The sequence below is a fragment of the Bos indicus genome, chromosome 16, assembly GCF_029378745.1.
Source record: "Bos indicus isolate NIAB-ARS_2022 breed Sahiwal x Tharparkar chromosome 16, NIAB-ARS_B.indTharparkar_mat_pri_1.0, whole genome shotgun sequence".
In the NCBI taxonomy this organism is placed as follows: domain Eukaryota; kingdom Metazoa; phylum Chordata; class Mammalia; order Artiodactyla; family Bovidae; genus Bos; species Bos indicus.
The window spans coordinates 52,013,208-52,036,420 of record NC_091775.1 but is presented as its reverse complement, the minus strand read 5'-3'; the positions used below and the strand labels follow the sequence as shown (position 1 = coordinate 52,036,420).

Below are 23,213 nucleotides of genomic sequence, written 5' to 3'. Positions count from 1 at the left end.
GCCGCTGCACTGAGCCTCACTTTCTGCTCCCACGGTCCCCTCCCAGGCCCTGGGGGAGGGGGAGGCAGAGCAGGGAGGTGAGGAGTCCAGGGAAGTCCCTGGGGAGCAGAGAGTCTCTGGGATAGCACTGGGAAACACTTTGGAGCAGGTGAGGATGGCATTCGGGTGGGGGTTTGGATACAGGAGGGCTGGGCAGCAGGCGGGCCAGCACACTCCTCACCACCCTTCCTGGTGAGTGGGGGCTGGGGTGTGCCCCCACAGGGCTGTGCCAGGGCAGACGCTGCACTGACTGTGAGACAGGCCTTGGTCATCAGCTGGGACTAATCCAGAGAGGCTGTCGCTAGGCAGATCTGGGGTTCAAACCCCAAAGTCTCACCCTTGACCACAACCCTGACTGCCTTTCAGTATACAGCACCGGTCAGGGGTACTAACCACATGACCATTGACAGTGGACCCCAAGCTCCAACGGGTCCAGCCATGGCCACTGGCAGAAGGCAGACGGGGCCATGATCGCCACTGAATCTGGCCCACCCGGGGCACCTCAGACAAGATATGAGCAGTCACTGCAGTGCTGGCCCAGGCCCAGGGGCAGAAACAGAAGTGCCCATCGCCCCTCAGGCCAGCACCAGGCCAGCCAGCCGGGGGGAAGCAGCCTGCTACCTCCCCCTGCCGTGAGTGAGCTTCGCTGGCCCTGGCCCTCCTTCCTCATGGGGAGGCTGGCGGTCCCAGGCTCCACCTCCTGCTGCCACACTCAGAAAACATCTCAAGCTTCCTTCTCTCCCCTGCCTCCTCCGGGCTCTGCCATCCCCACGCAGGGCGGGCCCAGCTGTTTTTAGCTTGAGGAGAGTTATGTAAGGGAGGCTGCCCTGAGGCGCTGGGTGTTTCAAGCGCAGGTGTGAGAGAGACACAAGACCAGACCCTGAGCCCCACACGGGCAACATCACACACTCGGCCCATCTCTAGTGGCCAGTACCTCGAGGAGCCCCCTCCGTGGTGGCCGGAATCCCTGCTTGACACTGCAGTCAGGACCTGGGGGACAGGGAGGTGCTGCAGTAGCACCGAGGAGGCTTCCTACTTGCCAGTGGGCAGGGACTCCAGATGGTGCAGCCCCCCAGGCTGGGGCGGATGCCCCTGGCCCCCAGAATCTGGCACACATGCAGAGCCCATTGGCTCAGACTTCATAGCTGCTGCACCAGAATCCTTCCAGGACCAACTCTTAGCTGTCTCTGAGGGTGGAGACACCCACAGGTGTGAAAGTGGAGCCCAGGGGTCCCATGAAGTGCTGGGTGTCCACAGTCTGGAAGGAGGCACATTGGTGTCCCTAGGTCCAGCTTCAGGGAAAGCCACCACTTGAAGGCTCAATGGGGCCATGCTCAGCAGGCTGGGGCCAGCTGTCCCTCTGGAGAGAGGGTGGGGGACATAGGGCCCTAAATAATTTCTCTAATTCTCTCAACACACAGCTGTCAAGGAGCAGTCACACAAGCCCCTGTTGTGTGAGAAGCTGGAGATGCCCTGTCTGGTCCCAGACAGCGCCTTCTGCTCCTCCAGGCACTGGAGGAGCCTGGGGAGGCAGGAGAGGGGTCAGGCAGGGAAGGGAGGAGGGGGCTGCTGGCCTCACTGCCACTGGCCACAGTCTCTGTGTCTCTGGCCTCCCAAAGGTGGGTTCTGGGGCAGCCTCCTCAGAAGCAGGAAGATGGGGCTCTGATGCGAGCTCCGTGACATCACTTGGTCTCACCTTTGAATCTCGAGCTTCAAGAGGAAACTCAGCCCCACTTTGTGCTTGAGGAAACGGGCTCAGAGAGGTTGAGTAATTTGTTCAACGTCACACAGCCGATGACTGAGGAAGCTGTGATTCGCACTCACACCTAGATGAGTCCAGGGCCAGCTCTTCCCTGAGCGTGACTTCCCTCTCCCAGAGGTCCCCGGCTGCCATCTGCCCCTTCCAAAGGCAGGAGGCTGATGACCTCACCCCTCCTCAGAGCCAAACCCCCACCAGAAGGGCCTAGCGAAGGTGGGGGCTTCCTCCCTCATCTCAGCACCCATTTGGGGTGGGCCGTCAGGAACCCAGAGCCTGTGTGGGAGGGGCAGAGGGCCAAGCGGAGGGTCTGATTATTTGGGATGGCGAGGCCTCTGGCCTCATGGAACCCTGTTGGGTTCCCCGTGGGTCCTCCTGGGGGCTCTCCAGCCTTTCACACACTGTCTGGCCTCAGGCAATCACTCTGGGGCCGAAGATTTCAGCCGGGAGGTGGTGGACTTGGACCCTGAATGTGGTGTGTGGCTGGCGCAGGGTCTCTGTGCCTCCTGGGAGGCTGAGCTATGGGCACCACCTGCCCACCCAGGCCCCAACTTACTCCCACAGTAGGTACCTGTCCCAGGGGCTGGGCAGCCAGCACCAAGGGACACCCATGTTCTGGGAGTGGAGGCCCCTGCCTGGGGACCCCTGGCCACAGACACCTGTGGTTAGAGCTGGGCAGGTGGAGGCAAGCAAGCATTCTCCCAGGCCAGGTGGGAGGAGAGTGGACAGGGGAGGGGGCCAGGCACCCCAGGGTCTACCGGAGTGGGGTCCCTCTTCACCCTCCAGAAACCTGGAGCCCCTCACCCACTGCCAGGGCCAGGCCCCCAGACCTCACTTCCAGGAACGTGGGCAAGAGAGCCTCACTGAGGTGAAGGACCCCCATCCCTACCCCAAAGGCTTCCCCTTCCGGGACCAGAGCAGATGTGGCTTTCCCTGCCAGGCTCCGCCCCACCACCGCTCCCCACGCCCAGCCTGTTATAAACAGGAGGCTGCTTGGCCAGCCTCGGGCCACAGCCCACTTTGTCACCTGCTAGAAGTGCCATCAGCACTGCTACAGTCACCACTGTTGCAGCCGCCAGCACCAGAGGATGGATGCCCATGCACAGGGAGGGTGCAGCCTCGAGGTACCAGGGCATCAGGGCGGGCCGTCACTGGGGTCTCCCCGGCTTGAGGTGGAGGGGCCATGTCCCCCACATCGTCTGGAGCACAGGCACAGGCGGGGCAAGGGCAGAGGCTCCCATCCACGCCTTTGTCATGCACCCCTACTGACAGAGGGCTTGCTGTGTGTGAGAGGAGTGTGTGTGTGTGCACAGCTGTGCGCGTGCGTGTACTGTGTGGAGGAGTGGTGCACCCCCACTCCTGCCGTGGCTGAGGTGTCGGGGACCCCACCCCCCATCTCAGGAAGCTACCTTCCTCCTGCCTGGCAGCCCCAGCCAGGGTGGGAGGTGGCCAGTCTGGAAACATGGTTACTGGAGTCGGAAAGAACCTTCTGGAGGCCCTTTTCCCTCGCCTATATCACGAAGCTAAAGGTCCTGCTGCCCTGTGAGGGCTCCATGTGGTCACGGGACACCCGTGTGGGCAGCGCTCTGTGCCACAGGGGGCCCACCAGCAGCACCCATGCTGGCACATTTTTCTGGCCTGGCCGCCTCCACAAACCTGAGGCCCGGGCTGACCACCCCCACCTCCTACCTGGGCCCCAGGCAGCTGGTGGGTGCTGGGTGTCCAGGCCAGCATGTGCTGGCTGAGACACACCAGGCCCTTCCTTGGCTCAGCCCCCTCCCAAGGCATCAGCCCAGGCCCAGTTGCCTAGAGGGGCCAGAACCCAGGAGGCTACACCCCAGCTGCAAGAGGCCTAATGATTCAGACCAAGATGGGGACACTCTGGAAAGTCCGTAGGAAGCCCAGGCAGTGACTCAGTGCGTGTCCCGGGCCAGCCAGCCTGACCTGGTCAGGCCCCATGGCCCTGTGCACTGAGGGACCAAGGTCCCAGGATGCTGGAGCCTCCGGGTGGGAGTGGGGCCAGGCAGGCCTCAGGTCAACCTCCCTGGAGCCCTCAGGTCCCCACCATGTCTGGCCAGACTGCTGCCTACTTTCTGGAAGCCCGAGGCCCACAAACAGAGCATCCCTGGACTCAGCTCGGCGGACAACACCCCCACACAGGCCCACAGTTCCCAACAGGCTACAGGCCTGACCCTTGGCCCAGATGTGGCTGGACTTGTGTGGCTCCATTGGCCCCAATCCAGCATGGCTATGCTGGCCACTGAGGTTTGTTGGAGGCTGTTGGGGCCCAGGGTTCAGTCAACCCCCAATGCTGGGCCCTAGGCCCACTCAGAGCAGGTCACCTGGCTGCCCCTCACCAGAGGCCCCTGCCCCACTTGGCAGATGGCAGCAGAGACCCACCCAAGCCTCCAGCCTTGAGCCACCTTCCAACAAGGCCTGGCACAGCCTAGAGCCTATGTCCCCTGCTGTCCCTGCTCCACCACCCAGGCTCAACTCTGGCCATAAGACACGCCTGTAGAGGCTGCTTGGTGCCCTGCTTGTCACCACGGGAGTAGGGGCAACAGAGTTGGTCCCATGTTATGGACCAGCTTCTGATGGGGTTTTTCTCAAGCATCAGCAAGCCGGGCTAGGCCACAGGTGGCTGAGGGATGTGACAATTCTGGGAATTCCCAGGCATGGAGAATGGAAGGCTGATGGCCCAGGTGGGGAGACCCGGGTGGGGTCAGGCCAAGTGGTGGGCTGGAGCCCCGCTGAGTCTCACTTCTCAGATGCAGGCTGAAGGCACGGGCCAAACAGTGGGTGGGGGGCCAGGAACCTGGACATGCCCCCAGGCATCCCCACCGACGCTGCCCGAGGAGGAACATGGAGAGAGGCTGGTAGAGCTGCACGCCTCCTTCAGGGAGCTGGTCACCTTCTTCTGCACCAACTCCACTATCCACGGCACCATCCGCCTTGTTTGCTCCAGCCAGAACCGCCTCAAGACGGCCTCCTGGGGGCTACTGCTGGCAGGAGCCCTGGGCGTGCTCTACTGGCAGTTCGCACTCCTCTTCGAGCAGTACTGGCGTTACCCGGTCATCATGACAGTGTCCGTGCACTCGGAGCGCAAGCTCTTCCCATCGGTCACTCTGTGCGACATGAACCCACACCGGTGAGGGCTGGTCCAGCCTGGGGGCCCCTCCCCTGGTGCGGTCACAGCAGGACAACCCACCTCTTCCTGCTCTGTGCCCCAGGGGCAGGGCTAAAGGACAAGAAGAATAAGCTGAGTGTTACTGTGACCAGTGCCAGGCTGGAGGGACCTTCAGGAGTTAGGCAGCCCAGGATGGGGAGGGGAGGAGAGCCGGAGGCTTTCCAGAAGAGCAGGTGCCCAGGAGAGGGGAGCAGGGTAACATTGCAGTGTGGAGTCAACAGAGCAAAGACAGGGAAGGGCTGTGAATGAGCCAGAGGAGGATGGGGTCCCGGGGGTGGGAGGCAGGCCAGGCCGGGGGTCTGACTTCCCTCTGCAGCCCCGGCTCTGTATTCAGAACCACCTTCTAGGTTTCTGAGGATGGCACGGGGTGGGGGGCTCCTATCCTGTCTGCGACTTCGGGATCAGTGCCTGGGGGCCAGCTTGGCTCTCTCCAAAGTGCGCGTGCTAAGGGGCCCTGGCTCTGACTCTGACCCCCACCCCTGCCCTGCCCCCAGGCCACACTTAGCCCGCCACCATCTGCGGGTTCTGGATGACTTTGCCCGGGAGAGCATCTACTCCCTGTATCGGTTCAACTTTAGCGACAGCATGGACGCCCTGGGGGCCGAGGTCCCAGGTCCAGAGCCCGCCTTCCATCTGGACCGTAGGATCCGCCTGCAGAGGCTGAGGCCCTTGGACGGCCAGAACAGAGTGGGCTTCAAACTGGTGAGTGTCCAGCCCGGGGGGTCTGCATGGGACTCGGGCAGGCCAGTCGCGCCCACACTGACCCCATGCCCCACAGTGTAACAGCACTGGCGGCGACTGTGTTGAGCGGGCCTACTCCTCCGGCGTGGTGGCCGCCCGGGAGTGGTACCGCTTCCACTACATAAACATCCTGGCCCTGCTGCCCGCTGCCCACGAGGACAGCCACGGCAGCCACTTTGTCTTCTCCTGCCGCTACGATGACCGGGACTGCCATGCCCAGTGAGTACAGACCAGTGTCCGCTCCCCCCACCCCACCCAGTGGTCTGCCGGCCCCATGGCTCCCTCCAGAGACAAGGCACCTGTGCTCCCCTCCCCAGAACCCCAGGCCACACACAGCAGGGTGGTGGGTGGAGGGCGTGTGCTTGTCTGAGCATGGCCCCTGGTTCCAGGCACTTCCAGACATCCCACCACCCCACCTACGGCAGCTGCTACACTTTCAACGGTGTCTGGGCCGCACAACGACCAGGCGTCACCCACAGTGAGTGCCAGCCGGGACTGGGTGCGGGCGGGGTGTCCAGGCCGACCTGGCCTCACCCCTGGCCTCCCCCAGGGATCAGCCTGGTCCTCAGGGCTGAGCAGCTGGACCACCTCCCTCTACTGTCCACGAAGGCTGGCATCAAGGTCATGATCCACCCACAAGACCACACGCCCTTCCTGGAGCATCAGGGCTTCAGCATCCGGCCAGGGACAGAGACCACCATTGACATCCGTGAGGTGGGCCTCCCCTGCCTCCAGGCTCTCAGCCTGTTTCCAACCCTGGGGGGTGGGGGCAGGACCTCCAGCTCGAGGCAGCAGGACTGAGTAGCCCCCCTTCCCCCAGGACGAGGTGCACCGGCTCGGGAGCCCCTATGGGCAGTGCATGGACAGCACAGGCAGCGTGGACGTGCAGCTACTGTACAACACCTCCTACACCAGGCAGGTGAGTCTGGGCGTGGAGGATGGGGAGGCGGGGAAGGGGCCCAGGGAAGGGGCTGGGGAGTGGGTGGGGGAGCAGGCCAGTGGGAAGGAGGGGAGGCAGGCAGGCCAGGGAGAGGGGCAGCTGCTCCGGACCCCCAGCTTCAGCCCCCACTGTCCCCCTAGGCCTGTCTGGTCTCCTGCTTTCAGCATCTGATGGTGGAGACCTGCTCCTGCGGCTACTTCTTCTACCCTCTGCCGGCGGGGGCCGAGTACTGCAGCTACATGCGGCACCCAGCCTGGGGTGAGCTCCCCGCCCCACCCTACCAGCCTGTTTGGCCGACAGCAGACCTCCCCACCGCCCCTGGGTCGCTTCTCATAGGTTCACCCGTGACTGTCTCCCCAGGTCACTGCTTCCACCACCTCTACCAGAAACTGAAGACCCACCAGCTTCCCTGCACCACCCGATGCCCGCGGCCTTGCAGGTGAGGGGGTGTGCTGGGCTCTGTTTGGTCTGCCGGGGGCCAGCACACAGGGGTGTGACGGGGCTGTCTCTCCCAGGGAGTCTTCGTACAAGCTCTCTGCCGGGACCTCCAGATGGCCTTCCTCCACATCAGCTGTGAGTCCCCAAAGTGGGGGTTGAGGGATGGACAAGTAGGGAGATCATGGGCAGAGAGCCCTCCCAGGACTGGCCTGTGTCCCCACAGTCCTGCCCTCACACCACCCTGCAGCGCCCAAGGGCCAGGAGGAGCCGCGGCCACAGCAAGTTTTTTGTGTGCAGGACTGGGTCCTGGCTGTGCTGGGTGAGCCAAGCCGACGGAACCCATGGCCATCTTCTGCCTCTATCAAGTCCTGGCCGCTGCCCCTGCCCTCCTCGCCCTCCAGGGCCCGCACAGAGGGCCCCACCAGCAGGTCTGGGGCTCAGCCCCTCTCACCTGAGCCCTGCCCCAGCATCAGCCTGGCCAAGGTGAACATTTTCTATCAGGAGCTCAACTACCGCACGGTGGACGAGACACCGGTCTACTCGGTGAGCTGCCTCCTGGGCCAGGGCCGGGAGAGGGGTGGGGCCAGCACCTGGGCCTCTGCTCACCACTGCCAACACCCGCAGGTGCCACAGCTGCTCTCAGCCATGGGCAGCCTCTGGAGCCTGTGGTTCGGTTCTTCCGTCCTCTCGGTTGTGGAGGTGCTAGAGCTGCTACTGGACGCCATAGCCCTCACCCTACTGCTGTGCTGCCGCTGGCTCTGTGGGTCTCGGGGCCAGCCCAGGGCGGCCACAAGGGTGCACCCTCCGAGCCAGAGGCCAGCCAGTGGACCAGTGGCTGCAGACACAACGTCGAATGCCCCGGGGCCTGGCTGCCTTCACCTACCAAGATGCTGCCGGGACTTCAGCAGGAGTCTCGGCTGAGTTCAGCCAAGCGTGGGCCCCAGAGACCCCTGACACCTGAACCAGTCTGAACCTGGCCTGATCCTAGGGGCAGTGGCAGCGGTGGGCTCTCCTGACTGCCCAGGGTGGGCCAGTCAAGCCCCATGGGGCTTCCTGGGCCAACCAACCCAAACCTGGGGCCCAGGAAGCAGCAGCACCAGAGCTGGGGGGTGGCTCGCCGCCAGGCAGAGCACAAAAGGGCTTCTTGTTAGCCAATCCACCCTGCCCTGTCCAGTGGTGGCCTCACAGGTCTCAAGGAGGCCCAGGGCAGGCAGGGAATAAGGGAGCATCCCCACCACTCTGGATTCCCGTGTTCTGGTTGTGATGGAGCATCTGCCCAAGTGGAGTGTGTGCCCGTGTGTGGGGGGCGCTCCACATGGGAGTGTGTGTTTGTTGCCAGTGACATATGTCCGCATGTTTCTGTGTCAACAGGTCTGTCTGTACCTACATGTAGGTGTGTGCAGGCATTGGGCAGAGCCTCACTCAGCTTGGGGCCAATGGGAGGAAGGGCAGGGCCAGGCCCAGGCACTCAGTGACCTGGGGACACTTTGCAATAAAATGATTTCACCTGGTGGCTAGGGTGTTTTCTCCTGCCCTCCTGGTTTCCTGAGTGAGCTGAAAACCTCCAACCAGATAGTACTGCCACATCCTCAGTCACAGATTCTGTGGGGGTTGTGGGGTAGGGGACATGGGGCAGAGTTTGCCTAGGGGACAAGGCTAGGACCAGACCATCCTCGCCAGTTAGTGTCTATCCTAGAAAAGGGCGGGGCAGCCAGAATGGAGTATCAGGAACTGATTTTAATCAATGGAGCCCAGGTTTCAGGCAGGCCCTCAGGTTCCAGCTTACTGCACCCTTTGAGGGCACCACTGGTGCTGTCCCACGCAGGGCCGCCCCTTGGGGAAGGCAGGTGACCCCCCCACCCCAGTCGAGACAGAGCAGAGTGAGGCGGGTGAGGCAAGGAAGCGGGTGCAAGCGGCTGTTTATTAACTGTGATCTGGAGTGGAGGCGGGTCCCGCCAGCTGAGGCCCTAGCAAAGGCCCTGGCGCAGGCAGTGGGGTGGGAGGTGGGGGCAGAGCTCAAGCAGGGAGAAAGGAAGGAGTTAATTCTGCTCTCTGGGTGTCACAGCCAGCAGGCGAGGGAGTTGGGGGCCCACCTTGCTGCCCATGGGGCCTCCCTGGGCAGCCTTTGCATAGTGACCAGCCAACTGGCCTTGGACTGGCCGAGGGTAGAGATGGGGAGAGGCCCAGCCACTGCCCCAGGGCTCCAGGAAGGGGAATGCAGAAGGCATCAGAGGGCCCTGGGGGTGAGCTGAAGCCCCATGGGCTGAGCCAGGGTCAAGGCTGGTGAGGGGGCAGGGCTGAGCTGCAGAGCCCCCGCAGCAGCGGGCAGAGCTGGGGGTCAAGGTGGTCCTTGAGTCCAGAGAAAAGACGTGAGACAAAGTGAGAACGAGGTCATTGTAGAAAACCCCTCAGTCCATGACAAAGGACATCAGATGCAGGGGTGGGAAGAGCGACGCACTTGCCACTCGCTCTGGGAAAAGGCAGGGACAGATGGGGCTGCATGGCCAGCCACACGGCCTCAGGACGTCCGTGCCCAGTCAGGGCTGAGGCCCCAGGCCAGAGCCCCAAGCACCCAAGAAGCCCAGCCTGGATGCTGGGGTCGCTAAGTGAGGTACACGGGTTGATTCCCTGGATGGGCGGTCCCTTCTGCCCTCACAAGGTGCCGGTGGCCAGCCACCAGCCCCAGGGCCCAGCGGAGGGGCTAGGGGCATGGGAGGGACCCAACTAGCAGGTCAGTGTCCTTGGGCAGTAAAGTGGGGGCACGAGGTGACACAGGCCCTGAGGGCAGAGTGGGGCACCAAGTGGCATGGGCCCAGGGATAGAGGGGCAGGAGGTGACACGGGCCTGGGGGAGCAGAGAGGAGCACAAGGTGACATGGGGCCTTGAGAGTGGTTTGTGACACGAGCAACCCAGGCCCCCTAGGAAGGGGTCACCTGAAGACACAGGGTCCCTGGGCGGGGAGTGATGCAACACCTCCTGGGGAAGACTGGAGCTTCAGAAGACTCAGTGCTGGTCCTGCTCCGGCCCGGGGTGGGGGCCGCTGGAGGAGGAGGGCAGAGCCGGCAGCAGGGCCTCCAGGAGCTCCGGAACACCAGTGCTCTCCGGAAACAGGCCGGTGGGGGGGTCCCGCCCACCCCGCTGCCCTAGCTCTCGTCCAGGTGAAGGCTGATGAATTCCTGGATGCACCTGCGGTACTGGAGCTCAGTGGGGCTGCTGCCGGTCAGAGAGCCCGGCTGGCCAGAGGGCGCCTCGGCCTCACGCATCTCCTCGGCCATTCGCGCCAGACGGAGCCTGGAAGAGGGCGGGCCTTGGGAAGAGCCTAGCCCGCCCCCACCCCACTGCGTCCCAGACCTGAGGAGGGCGGGCCTTGTGAAGTGCTCCGCACCGCCCACAGGGTCCCCCACGCACACCGCCCTCCTGCTCACAGCGTGACGATGTCGGCGTTTGCTTCCTGCACCGCGATGCTCAATGGGTCCTGCTGAGCGTGGTCCAAGGCATGCTGGTCCGCCCCCCTCTTCAAGAACAGGCAGACCTGGCTGAGAGCGGAGGGGTCAAGTCAGGTCAGGCCTTGGGCAGGTACTGGTGGGCTGGCAACCCGGGCCCATGGGGCGGGGGGAAGTGAGGGTATGACCAGCCCACGACTCACCCAGTACGGCCAAGGAGCGTGGCGTGGTGGAGGGGAGCCCGGCCGTGGCTGTCTCTTTGGTTCACGTCCGCTCCGTTTTGCAGGAGGAATTCACAGACGATCAGGGAGCCCTGGGGAAGCGGGCGTGGGGAGGCGGTATGGTTCAGACGGAGCCAAGCCACGGAGACGGTTCCTTGCAGGCCCCCCACCTCCCACCACACCCCGACGCCCCTTCAAGCTGGCGCACCAAGGGAGAGCCGCTGTGAAGACGCTGCACCTGGGCCCAGGCGCAGCCGGGCGCCTACTTACCCCCAGTACAGCCTGCACCAGCGGCGTCTTTCCCTCGTCCTCCGCGTCAGCCCAGTTGACCTCCGCCCCGTGCGCCAGAGCCGCCGCCAGGGCGGGAAGGTCGCGGGTGCGCGCCGCGCGGTGCGCCAGCAGCCCCGGATGCAGCTCGCGCACGTCTGCCAGGCCCCAGGTCTCCGCCTCTCCGTCCGCCTCGCCGCTGGACTCCTCCGACTCTGCACCCTCTGCGAGGACAGGGCGATCAGGGCCGGTAAACCGGCCCGGAGCGGGGGAGGCGCAGGGCCGGAGATGGGGAGCCGCGCACTCACCCTCCTCAGCGACGCGGTCCACCACAGAGCCCACGCCGAAGGCCAGGACATCTGAGCTGCCGTCGGAGCTGCCCCCTAAGCCGCTGTCGCTGCTCAGACCTGCAAAGTCCACAGCCAGAGGGGGTCCTGAGAGCGTCTGGGGGAAGGCTGGAGGGCCGCCCACACTCCCGGGGATGCTGCCTGGAGCAGGATCAGTCCCCACTAGCGGGCAGAGGAGAGCCCTGCCCAGGATGGGAGGAAAGGTGAGGAAATCAAGTGACAGCTCAACAGAGTCAAGGATTAAGCGCCCCCTAGGAGCACAGCCGTGGGTGTGATCCCCACCCTCGCTCAGGCCGGCCCTAGCAGGACGGATGGGCCGAAGCGCCGCCATAATGCAAGCGGGGAGGTCTCCATCCAGACGCGGTTCCAGGCAGCAGTGAGCGGCACCCAAGAGCAGCCCTCACAGAAGAGCCCAGAGCTGAGGGACGGCGAGGCAGCGCCCTCTGCTGCCCGAGGGCACCCGCTCACCCCATCAGCCCTGCCAATTCTTGGCCCCCGTCTATGTCTTCTGTCCACACTGCCCAGAAAGGCGGCCCAGACGCCCCCGGCCAGTGGGTGCTGTTAGACACTTTACAGGCAGGCGACAGGGCGGGGAGGGCCCCAACCTGCAGCATGTGCCCCCTACCCCCACTCCAGGAGGAGCTGGAGAAGATGCACACAATTGTCTTTCAGGAGCTGGTCTGGCACACAGCTGTCCACGAACACACATGTATGTGCACACACCCATGTGTGTACACATGTACACACTCACATGTATGTACCCATGTGCACAGTCATGCCACACACACACTCCTGTGTGCACACTGCACACGGGTCTCCCTGAGGGTCATGGCTCCAGCCTCCAAGTCAGTGGCTGAATTACCCCCAGCCCCTGGAGATACTGTCCCAGCCTTAGCCCTGCTTGGCCCCCAGACTCTCCCCATCCCTACACTAGTCCCTCCTGCAAGGAATGCCCATCCTTCCGGTCCCTGGGTGAGTGGCCATAGCTGTCCCGTACTTGTCCACCCTCTGAGCAAGCATGCCTGGTCCCTGCTCTGAGCTGCCCTGGCTGAGCTGGGGGTGGTGGGCAGCAGGGGACTTACTGCGTGGGCCGGCTGCAGCAGCCCCTGCATCGAAGTAGGAGAAAAGGGAGTCCAGTTCGTCCGGGCAGAAGAGCGAGTCCCTGCGGAACCTGGGCTCCATGGAGCCTGCAGCAGGGCAGTAACCGGGCCAGGCTGGGAGGCAGGCAGAGCTTGGGGCTCTGCTCCTTCCTTCCCCCACCCCTGGCCTCCCTGGGGTCCATAGTCTGGAGGCTCACCCCCTGCCCAGGCCTGTGAACTGGGGTGCACCTGCCGGCCCCCTCCCACCTGAGCACAGGGCTGCCACAGAGGGCAGAACGGGCTCCATCCGGACTTTGCTGCGGCGGGGGGCAGGGGCTCGGGGAGAGCTGTGGTGACGCTGGCACTTCTGCACCCTCCAGCGCTGTGGGGCCTCCCGGGCTGGTGCTGAGGGCGGCCTCCGCACAAACTTCTTCTCCACATATTTGTCCTTGATCCAGGCCTCCTTGTCCTGTCTGGACCAGGACCAGACATGAAGCCGCACTTGTGGGTGGGGGCTCCCCAGGCCTGCCTAGGCTACCCCACACCTCACCTGGGGCTGCTGGCTGTAGGCTTCCTACTGCCCGGCCCCTCACACTGGGCCTCGTAGATCTGGTTCACGGTGCTGTTTCCAAGCTCACACATCAGCTGGCAGGAGAGGGTGAGGCCAGCATCAGCCCAGCCCACAGACCTCCCCTCAAGTGGGCAGACCCGGCTCCTGTCTCCCCACCCTGCTACCCCCCCCACCCCCGCCAGCTGCCTGAAATGGACCCCACACACCTTCAGTAGCTCCGGTTCCCATGAGTCCAGGGTCAGGGACCGCACCTTGGAGCAGTGGACGCCCAGGCTCCTGGATGATGAGGGAGGAGGAGTCAGGGCGCGGCTCCGCCCCCACCCCCTCCACACCGCCCAGGAGGCCCACCTGTGGATGCCTGAGCACTCGATGCAGAGCAGCACACCCAGGTTGATGCTGGCCCAGCGCGGGTCAGGCTGGCCGCAGTCACCACACTGGCTGTTGCCGGCCACGTTCTGCACCCGCTGCAGCACACTCTCACCCTTGACGCTGCGTTCCCGAGAGTCCGTGGCAGAGTCAATGCTGCTTGTGGACGGGGAGGCAGTGCGGTCCAGCCTCTGGGGACCGGGTGAGGGGTCACTCAACCCCATGGGAGCTCCAACCCCAGTCTCCCCAGCGGGGGCCCCCTCTTCCTCCCCAGATACAGGGGCCGACACAGGACAGGGTGCCTGAGGCACGAGCCTGCACCCCCATGTGGGCACACACACTGATGTGCACATGTGTGCTGGTGTGTGAACGCACATGTGTGCTGGTGTGTGGCCTGTGGGAGTTGTACATGCACATGCAGGGAAGGCCCACCTCACTGTAGCAGCTGTCAGGGCTCTCCCGATAGGCGGAGGCAATGCTGGCTTGCACCGCCTGAACCCAGGCCTGCCGCAGTTTCTCTGAGTCGGCTTGCAGCATGCAACTCCTGCAGGAAGGGGCCTGTCAGCCTGGGCAAGCAGGGGCTCTTGCCACATCACGCCCTGGGCAGGACCTGCTTACTTGGTGGGCGACACGACCTCAAAGCAGAACCTCCGCTCGACGTCCTCACAGGGCTTCACAGAGCAGAGCCGGAGGTCGTCCACTACCACAGTCAGCACGTCCTGTGGGCATGACCGCCTTGGTCCTCGTGCTCAGCACCCACCCCTGCCCCACCCTGACCACCCGTTCACTGCTCTACCCAGGACACAGATTGCCTGGGGTTCAAGTGGTCTCTGTCCCTGGCCACTCAGGCTATGGTGCCCATCCGTGTCCTCAGCCCTGTGATACCAACCCCCCCAACTGCCCACCCCCAGGCCAGGTGAGAAGGCCCAGGAGTTGCTGCCCTGGGCCCAGTGCACCTTGAGCTTCTTCTGGTAGACCAGCTGGCTGTTCTGGATGGAGAACCAGCGCCTGGGTAGGGAATGGGCCAGGAGGGGTCAAGCCAGGCTGGGCACCCTCCCCCACCTATCTGCCCTGCAGTCCCCTGAGGAAGGGCCTCCCTTACCGGTTCCATGTCTTGAAGGCGTTGCTGGCCCTCTTGAAGAGGTAGCCTTCCATCACTACCCCACTGGGTGCATCCACATCAAACTCCACCTTGGGCTCATCGTAGGAGAAGTCCTGGGAGCAGTCGGAGCCCAGCCCCCATGAGCACCCACCCACTGCTGTGTGGACACGGCTGCCCTCCCAGGCTCCCCCCAGCCAAGGTTGAGAGGGTGGGTCTTCACAGCCACTTCCTGACCAAAACCCCATGGGGGCAGATGCCTCCTGCCACAGCTGGGGGCCCGGAGCGCTCTGGCCCCACCCCCTAGCTCCCCCCGCCCAGCACAGACAGCAGCCTCTGGGTAGGATCAGGAAGGAAGCCGCCTCCCTTGTCCTCAGTCCCCCATTCAAGTCGCCAGCTGGGCTGCTCCAGCCAGCCTGACAGAGCTCCATTCACACGGGCCAGGGAGACACTGAGCGTTGTCCTGTATGTCCGGCAGTGGGAGAGGAGGCCCAGCCACCTGCTCCCCTGGCTGAGTGGGGGCGGGAAGGGACAGCTGCAGCTGCTCCCGAAGGGGACTCGGTCCCAGCTCAGCAGCCTCCGCTGGTGCTGGGCACACCCCGGGAGGTGTTCAGGGTCGGAGCGCCGGGGCTGCGGAGGTGTCCTTGGTGCTGAAACAGGGCGAGGCGGACAGAGGCCCCACCCACCTGTCCCCCCCCGGTGGGTGCCCACTCACCTGCAGCAGCGTCTGAGGGCGGGAGCGGGAGGAGCGGGAGCAGGGAGAGAGAGAGCCAGTGAGTGAAGCCCTGCTGCCTCCTCCTGGGAACTAGCAGCTCCCACCAGCAGTCATCTCCGCCCAGGGCAGCGCCATGACAGCCGTCTGGCCAGGAGCAGAGAGGCCCCAGTAGGACCCTCCACCCAGCCCCAGCCCTAGCGCCCGTGGGCTGAGGGGGCTGGTCCTGGCCTCTAAGTGACCTCTCACGGTGCTGAGACCCTGAGGGATGAGGACTCCCACCTCTGACTGCTCTTCCAAGGAGGATCAGAATCAGCCTGAGCATGGGCAGGCCTGGGGAGGGACGGGGAGTGTGTCTTTGTGGCAGGCTCCCAGGTCCACACTTGGAGAGGGCTGAGGGGCCCCTCCACAGGGAGGCCAGGGCTGCAGGGCCTCACCCGCTGTTGGATGGCGGCATGCTTGCGCTCCATCTCCCGCTTCTCCACTGCTGAGTCGATCACCAGCTGGTCCAGCTGTGGGGAGGGGTACAGAGAGGGAAGTGGACCCCCTCCCCTGACACGCTGGCCCTGGCTTCCCCTCCCCGCAGGCTCACCTCGGCTGCCAGCTTCTTCATGTAGGGGTCCAGCTGGTGCAGCAGGCTATAGCCCTGCTGGAAGAAGCTGTACTGGGCATGCATGAAGGACAGCATCTGGGGGGGTAGGGACACAGGTGAGGCCCGGCTGCCAGCCATGGTGCCCAGGGCCCCAACAGGTGCACCCAACCCCAGCACTCACAGAATCCAAAATCTCAAACTTCTTCTTGGCTTGGAGGACGTTGATCTGCCAAGGAAGGAGTGAACAGGTGAAGATATCAGGGCTGAGCCTGGACCTTGCTTGTGTTCACTCAGGGTGCTTGTGGCTCCCCGAGACCACCAGCTCATCTGATGCTCCCTACACTGGTACCCATCCCTCCTCTCATGGTTTCTCCATGGACAAAGCCATGAACTCTACCCCATGCTCCAAGCCGTCCTGCAGCCTCTGGCCCTGGCTTGTCCCAAGCACGGCCTCACCTCTGGGCCTTTGCCCGGGGCATTCCCCCCTCCAGGTCCCTCCCCAAGCATCTGAAGTTTTCTCAGGTCACAGGGGCCCCTCCAGACACCAGGTCCCTGTCTGCAGTGACACCCAAGGCCCAGCGACTCACCTGGAGCACATAGTCCAGCGCCAGGTGGCGGAAACACTTCCGGGCGAGGATCAGGGCACCCGTAGCTTCCTCTACCTCGTGGGGCCGGTGCCTCGGGGCCTGGGCATTCCTCACCAGCGACAGCTCCATGTCCTCCCGAACTTTGTCAAACTGCTTCTTGGTCTCCTTGAACTTCCTCACGTCCCTGGAGGCCGGCGGGTGTCAGGTCAGGGAGACTGAGGAGGGGTGCACTGGGGTCTCCCCCCTTCAAGAAAGGCCCTCTTTCTGCTCCTAGCCCCTCTGTGCTCCACAACCCTCTTCCCCACCTCCCTGTCCTGGCCTCCCACCCACTACAGCCAGCACTCCCTGCCGCCTCCTCCTCAGGTCCCTTCCCCAATCCAGGGCCCCCTTTCCCTTCACCACCTCACCCACAGGATTGGTCCAGCTTGGGGTGACCCCTAGCCTTACCCTGGACTCCAGATGCTCCACTTGGGGGATTCCCAACTATACACACAGCACTGAGCTGAGACCCCCGCCAAGTCCCCACCTCCTGCTCTATGACCCCGACCCTGACCCTTCCATGGTCCTGCCCTCACCTCTGCCTGAGGGCCCTCTTGCTGCCCTCTGTGGTCCCTGCCCTCCAGCACTGTTTCCTCAGCCCAGTCTTGGCCTACACTGAGCCCCCCACCCAGAGCCTGCAGACCTTGTGTCAGGGCCCCAGACTCCCTCAGCTCAAACACCCCAGCATGGGTGTGGCCTCGTGCCCTCCTGGGGCCTAGAGAGGCCAGGCCTCCCTTGGGGCCACTCACTCTTTGACGAAGTTGTGGAGCTGCTGCCGCACAGACCTCTGGGCCTGGTCAAACAGGATCTGGGAGCATAGGAAGGTGGAGGTATCAGGGACCTGCCCCCACATGACCCCAGAGGCCAGGCCCCATCCCCTCAGGTAAGAACCAGAGAATGCCCTGTCCAGCCCCACTTAGGCCCCAGCTGGTCACCCTCACAGAGCAAGCCTCTCAGGGTCCAAGGGACCAGGTGCAGCCCCCAGGCCTGGGTCGGCGCCCAGAGACAACAGCTGTGACCACCTGCCCATCTCCCCGACTTGGCTCTCAGACTCGAGGCCCAAGCTGTCCCCCTCCCATGGCCCAGACAGAGCAGGCACACCCAGGGTCCCTAGTGACAGCCACTGCCCCAGCCTGGGGAGGGGCCACCTTAAGGATGACCAGCCCTGCAGTTGGAAGGGTCCGGCTGTGGCCGAAGCTCCTGAGTGATCTGGCCTGGGGGCAGGGTGAAGTGGTTGTAGGGGGCTGGAGGAGCTTCCCCCACAGTGCTAACTGGACCCAGAATCAGATCCGCTCAACATGGGGAGAGGGTTGGGCCCTAACCAGAAGCAGACAGACACATAGACAGACTGCTGAAGCCGGACGAGCTGTCCAGCACTGGTTTATTTCTGAACTTCCCCTGTGGGGGAGGGGCCCCTTGTTTAGTCTGGGGCTCTGGTTTCCAGGCCACAGTCTGACCACCCACATGGGCCTCATTCTGTTCTGTGTGTCCATGCGGGGGGCCCTTGAGGGGCTCAAGGTCATACAGACCCATCCTGGGAAGCAGTGGGGTCAGCCTGGCCAATGACCCTTGTCTGATGGCCCTGGATAACCCTCTAAGGCACCTATGCCAAGCCCCTACCACCCTCAGCCCCAGACGGGCAGGTTCCAGGCACCTCCTTGCTGGCTATCCAGCCCTCACCTGGGACACAGTAGAGTTTCAGCAATGTGGGCCCCCCACACCCAGACTGCAGGAGCAGAAACGTGGCCTCCCCCACAGCCCGCCCCTGCCAGCTCAGCTCTCCCAGAGCCAGCCCAGAGCCTTCCAGGCTGGGTGGGGCCTGCAGGAAGCCCGAGGGGTGGCTGCCTGGGAAGGGATGACAGCGATTATAAGGAAGCGCAGTGCCCCCCTACTCCCCCCATCAGGGCTCACCATGTGGTAGGTGACCATCTCCTGCAGGCTGTCTCCAAACCTCTGCAGACATTCCTGGGGGTGGGTGGGGAGACCCTTGCTTAAATGGGACTGCCGTGCCCCCAGTGTCAGTACCTCCCACCCACTAGCCACAGAGTGGCCCCTGTGGCCCAGCACAAACGCCCACCTGCTCCCAGGGCAGGGGCACCCTCAAGGGGCTGCCTGCCTGTGCCTGCCCCTGCCTAGAGGTCAGAGGTCAGCTGCCCCTCACCGATATAACAGTGTCGCCCTGGCACTGCTGGGACAGGTCGCGGATGCCACTCACGAAGAGTCTGTTGGTGGTGACGTAGGCCTTGCCTGCCTCGATCATGCTGCTACATAACTTCACCAGCTGCAGACAGGAGAGGACGGATGGGGGACACTCATGCCACCTGTGCACCCAGCCCTCACCACCACCAAGGCCAGACCACATGGGCTGGGACCCTGCCAGGGCAGCCGGAATTCAGCTCAGGGCCCATCAGTGCCCAGGACACAGCTGGGCAGCCCTAGGCAGAGAAGGCCACTGCCCGCCACCTGTCCTAAGCCCACCTGGTGCTGGGCAACAGCTTGGCACTGCCCAGGCCTTGGCTCCAGTGTGGGAGGTGGGAGCAAGAGAGGGAAGCCAGGAGCAGGGACCCAGGACTGGGGTGGGCATGCAGTCCTGGCCAAGGAACAGCAGGATCAGCTAGCAGGGGCTCATGGATGCCACCCCTCCTCCCCTCCTGCTTGTGCCCCAGGCCCCTAACCCAGCCACTCAGAGGCACAGCCCCCCAGCAGCTGCCCCTGCCTCCCCCAAGACTCCCCTCCTTGGCTTGGCGAGAGGAAACTACCCAGACACAGGTGTGTGTGCGGCAGGTATGAAGGCCAGTGACAGCCAGGCCCACGTGCTATGCATAAACACACACTTGTGCTCGTATTGGTGGCTGTGAGTGAGCTGGACCAAGCCCTCTGTGTGCCCCCAGGCCCTTCCCTCACCTTGTCCAGCTTGGCCTCGATCTCAACCACGTCCGTTTCCACCTCATCGATAGTTGCCCTGCGACGGGTACAGGGTGGCTGGAGACCCGCCTGCAGCGAGCCTCCCCCACCGACTTAGCCGGTCTTCGTCTCCCCAGGCACCTCCCCAAAGGGGTCTGCAGTGGGAAGGGGCTGCTCTGTCGATAGCCACTGGCTCCTGCAGGGCCACCTTCCTCCACGCCCCTTGGACAGACTAAGACATGGGGACTGGGGTGGGGGCACGGAAGAGGGAGGACGAGAGGGGGCAGGACCTGGACCGTGACTCCACGGCTGCAGAGCCTCCAGGGCCCACCACCATCCCAGGCAGATAGAGGCCTACTCAGCTGTGATGCCCCCAAATGGGGTCTGTGGACAGGAGAGGGGGTGGTCCCTAGCACAGAGGGAGGGGCCGGGGCCCTGTGGAGGGGGACATGCAGGGCCTCACTAGTCACTGCCCCCCGGCCCAGCCTATACACCTCTCCAAGGCTAGAGTTGACCCCAGACCCCATCTGGACCCCCCAATCCTTAGCTTCAGCTGTAGCCCACTCTGGCCTGGGGCTGGCGGACCCTGGCGCAGACCTGTGTCAGCAGAGCCTGCAAACCTGGGGCTGCTCCCTGGCACAGTGAGACATCCAGCAGAGGCATGCCCCTACCTCCCAACTACTCCCCCAACCTCAAATACCAAGTTGGCCCTGTCTGCCTGGAAGGAGCAGTGGGTCAGACCTTGGAGGAGCCCACTCCCACTGGGACGGCCTAACAATGGGGCTGCCTTGGGGAGGGAAGAGTTAACGATGACATCACCAGAGAAGCCAGTGGACAGAGAATCCCGGAAGGCGAGGCGAGAGGCAGATGGATCAGGCACGTGACTCCCCACCCCCCCGCCCCCAATGCTCTGGGAACAGGAAACAGGGAAAGAGGGCCAGGATCCCAGGGCCCCCCCAACCCACTCAGCTGGTGAGCTGGGCCCATCTGGCTTCCTGGGGACAAGGGACAACGTGGAATGGAGCTCGGGCCAGGGGCTGGAGGCAGCCTCCAGGGCCAGGGCCAGGGCAGAGGAGGCTGTCCAGGTCTAGTGGCCCTTTGCTGCCCTGTGGCTGGTAGAAGAGGGCCATGTTCCAGGGTTTCCCAGGCTTGGGGGAGAGGGACTTAGTCCCTCATGTGCGGGGCAGCTCAGTACTCCCTCAGTTAGGAGCTGTGGGGGAGGGGTGCCAGGCTGCCTTGTCAGGGCCCTTGGAAGATCCCCTGTCCTCCTCCACTCTGAGCAGCCCTCATCCCTGCCCCAGGGCTGAGGGGTCTCTGAATTCCAGAGCAGGAAGGGGTCAGAGGGGACGTCTGCTTAGACCAGTGTTGCCCCACCCCCAGCAGGATGCCCAGCCTGAGACTACAGGATCCTGACCATCGCTGTAGCCTCTCCCCTCCCCACAACCCAGGGGCCCAGGGTATGGAAGGACCACCCGCCCAGGAGAGGATACTGCAGAGCAGAGCAGAGACACGGCCCCTGGAGCCCCAGTCACCCCAACTGCCCTGGGCAGCTGCATGGAGGGCCATCTCCCCTGAGCCAGGAGGGTGGGGAGGGGGCAGCTGGTCCCTAGAGAGCTGGTGGGGGGCGCTGTACCAGATGGTGACAATGTGCTCATGGGGGTGAGGTGGGCACTCAGCAGAGAGCCCATCCTGGGGGCCCCATGCCCCTCATCTCTCTCCTCCCACCTCCATGGACCAAGGCCTCCTCTCCTGCCATCCCTCCAGGATTTCCTCAGCAGCTTGGATGGTGGGTAGGAGGGTGAGGCTGGCTTCCCCACCAGAGCCATGACTCAGCGCCTGAAGCCCCACCCAGGGGAGGGGGCACTATGAACAAGGGGTGGGCGGTGCCCCGGTGAGTCTAAGAGAGCCTGGAGCCCTCCAGCCACAGGCACCCAGGGCTCTAGGGCTCTGCCCAGGCCACAAGCACACAGACAGGGTCCCTCTTCCCCCAGGGCTGGGGTCACTTGGCCCTATATGCTGACCACGTTCTCCCACCCAGCTCTACCCTAACCCTGGCCCCCAAGCTGGCCTCCAGGAAGTCCATGTTACATCCTCAGCAGCACCTGAGGGCACACGGACAAGGGAACCCCCCAAAGGCCTCAAAACCTGGTTAAATCTCAGCCCAACCCTGAAACCCACACAGTGCAGCTTCTGTGGCCCAAGGTCAGGGGCATCTCCCTGGCCCCCACCCTGGGGTCTTAGCCAGGTACTTTCAAAGAAAACCTAGCAAAGCCCAGGCATCAGCTGCATCCACTGCCCCACTGTGGGTGCCCCCTGGCAAGCAGGCTGGTGTGGGAGGGAGGGCCTGGAGCTGCCCCACTGTGGGTGCCCCCAGCCCAGGATCATAGGTACCTGAGTTGCTCACATTCCCCCCATCAACTGTCAGGAATGTAAGATGGGAGAGCAGAGGTGACCATTAGCCCTCTGCTCAGGGCCAGGGGCCACTCTCTGGTCCAGTCTCAACCCCTCATCCAGTCTTCCCTGGCCTTCATTGCTGACTCCCTGTGAAGCAGCTGGGCAAGGCGCTGGATCCAGGGACTCAGAGGTGAGAGCACCGATGCTGAGGCCCACAAGGCACCGCACACAGGCCCTCTTGCTAACACACCTCAAAGACTCAGCACACACACATACACATGCACACAACCCAGTGCAAGTGTGCCAAGGCCTGACAGGCACATGTGCCATCAAACATGGACGCACGCAGAAGCACAACACACACAAAGTGTGTACTCATGGATTTGCTGCATAAACACGTACCCTGTGCTGGGATACAGAGGAACAAACTAACATGCGCTTAGTGCCTAAACTCATCCTTGCATGATAAACACCCACTCTGTATCTAGCAGCAGTCCAGGGGCGCAGCTCACCCACACATTCATGTCCAAGGGCTGGCACCTCAAGGGAGGGTGCAGAGGGGCAGAATTCATACGAGTGTACCCAAGCACAATCATGAGCACCTGACACACAAGAGGTGCCCCGTTAGAGCAGATGCATGCACACCATGAACATGTCCACACAGATAAGCCCGCCTGCACTCCCAGGAAGGACTAAAAGCACAAACCCATGGCCAGGCACAGCCCAGAACCTCCACCAGTCTCTCGAATCCAGTCTGCTCAGATAGCCCCCACCCTGCCAGGCATCTAGGTCACCCTGCCAAGCAGCTTCCCCAAGCCCTAACTGTGGCTCCAGCTGCCCGCCCCCTTGACTACTCCGGGCACAGGAACCAAGACAGATTCCAGGGGCAGACACCCGACGCACCCAGACGACCCTAGCCAGAGTCGGGCTGCAGGGCCCGGCAAGGTCTCAGCTCTGTGCAGGTGGCCCGCAGAAGGTCTAGACACAAAGCGGACGGACACTCCCACGGAGAGGTGGCCGCGCCAGAGGCCGCCCCGCCCCACGCGCGCACCCTTCGCGCGCGGCGATCGGCACAAGGGGCATCTTTTGTTCCGGGCTCTAGGGCTGTGGTTGCTGAGGGCTTTGTCCAAGGCGAGTCCTCCTGCTCTGGCCTCCAGCCCGGGCGCCGGGTACAAAGGCGGCACCGGCTCCCCCTCCCGCGCCCCATCCCCCGGCGGTCCCGGGTACCCAGAGGGGCTGCGAACCGGCGGATCACAAAGGGCCGCGCCGCGCCCGGGGGGCGCACCTGAAGCGCGGCGAGTCCTTGATGCACTCCTCGAACTCCACCGTCATGGCTGCGGCGGCGCGCGGCGCTCACTGGCACGAGGACCGCGGCGGCCCGAGCGGCATCCCCGACCGGCCTGCCCGCCCGCCCGCCCGCCCGCGCCGCGCCGCGCCGCGATCGGCGCCCGCCCGCCCCGGAACGAGGCCGCTGCGCCACCGCCCCGCCCC

The 23,213-nt window shown here is 64.0% G+C and overlaps 2 protein-coding genes across 2 annotated transcripts; one reads left to right on the top strand and one right to left on the bottom strand.

The window, feature by feature from the left end:
• Positions 1-73: 73 nt before the first annotated feature.
• SCNN1D (sodium channel epithelial 1 subunit delta) lies at positions 74-8,612 on the top strand. Its single transcript, XM_019976643.2, has 11 exons — positions 74-4,943; positions 5,477-5,684; positions 5,761-5,942; positions 6,113-6,201; positions 6,274-6,437; positions 6,544-6,642; positions 6,804-6,921; positions 7,024-7,102; positions 7,179-7,236; positions 7,399-7,644; positions 7,726-8,612. Exons 1-11 carry the CDS (start codon positions 4,471-4,473, stop codon positions 8,020-8,022), a joined length of 2,013 nt encoding a protein of 670 aa, XP_019832202.1. The 5' UTR covers positions 74-4,470; the 3' UTR covers positions 8,023-8,612.
• A 391-nt stretch (positions 8,613-9,003) lies between these two features.
• ACAP3 (ArfGAP with coiled-coil, ankyrin repeat and PH domains 3) lies at positions 9,004-23,153 on the bottom strand. The gene is made up of 24 exons (XM_070768408.1): positions 23,008-23,153; positions 19,329-19,386; positions 18,586-18,705; positions 18,336-18,389; positions 17,174-17,232; positions 16,386-16,569; positions 15,980-16,024; positions 15,799-15,894; positions 15,644-15,718; positions 15,210-15,221; positions 14,498-14,610; positions 14,352-14,403; positions 14,014-14,114; positions 13,828-13,939; positions 13,378-13,586; positions 13,236-13,305; positions 13,009-13,103; positions 12,726-12,931; positions 12,462-12,566; positions 11,341-11,439; positions 11,036-11,256; positions 10,748-10,857; positions 10,527-10,637; positions 9,004-10,392 (listed from the first exon to the last, which is right to left on the bottom strand). Exons 1-24 carry the CDS (start codon positions 23,052-23,054, stop codon positions 10,245-10,247), a joined length of 2,502 nt encoding a protein of 833 aa, XP_070624509.1. The 5' UTR covers positions 23,055-23,153; the 3' UTR covers positions 9,004-10,244.
• Positions 23,154-23,213: the final 60 nt, after the last annotated feature.

Bases quoted from the DNA above. Each gene is read 5' to 3' on its own strand.
- ACAP3 (XM_070768408.1), bottom strand. From the start codon at position 23,054: ATGACGGTGGAGTTCGAGGAGTGCATCAAGGACTCGCCGCGCTTCAG. The intron at 15,719-15,798 runs GTGAGCCTGCGG...CCCTCCCCACAG, and splicing joins TGAAGAAGCTGGCAGCCGAG to CTGGACCAGCTGGTGATCGA. The intron at 13,104-13,235 runs GTGTGTGGGGTC...CTCTCCTGCCAG, and splicing joins GGGAACCGGAGCTACTGAAG to CTGATGTGTGAGCTTGGAAA.
- SCNN1D (XM_019976643.2), top strand. From the start codon at position 4,471: ATGGAGAATGGAAGGCTGATGGCCCAGGTGGGGAGACCCGGGTGGGGT. The intron at 5,685-5,760 runs GTGAGTGTCCAG...CATGCCCCACAG, and splicing joins ACAGAGTGGGCTTCAAACTG to TGTAACAGCACTGGCGGCGA. The intron at 6,202-6,273 runs GTGAGTGCCAGC...GGCCTCCCCCAG, and splicing joins ACGACCAGGCGTCACCCACA to GGATCAGCCTGGTCCTCAGG.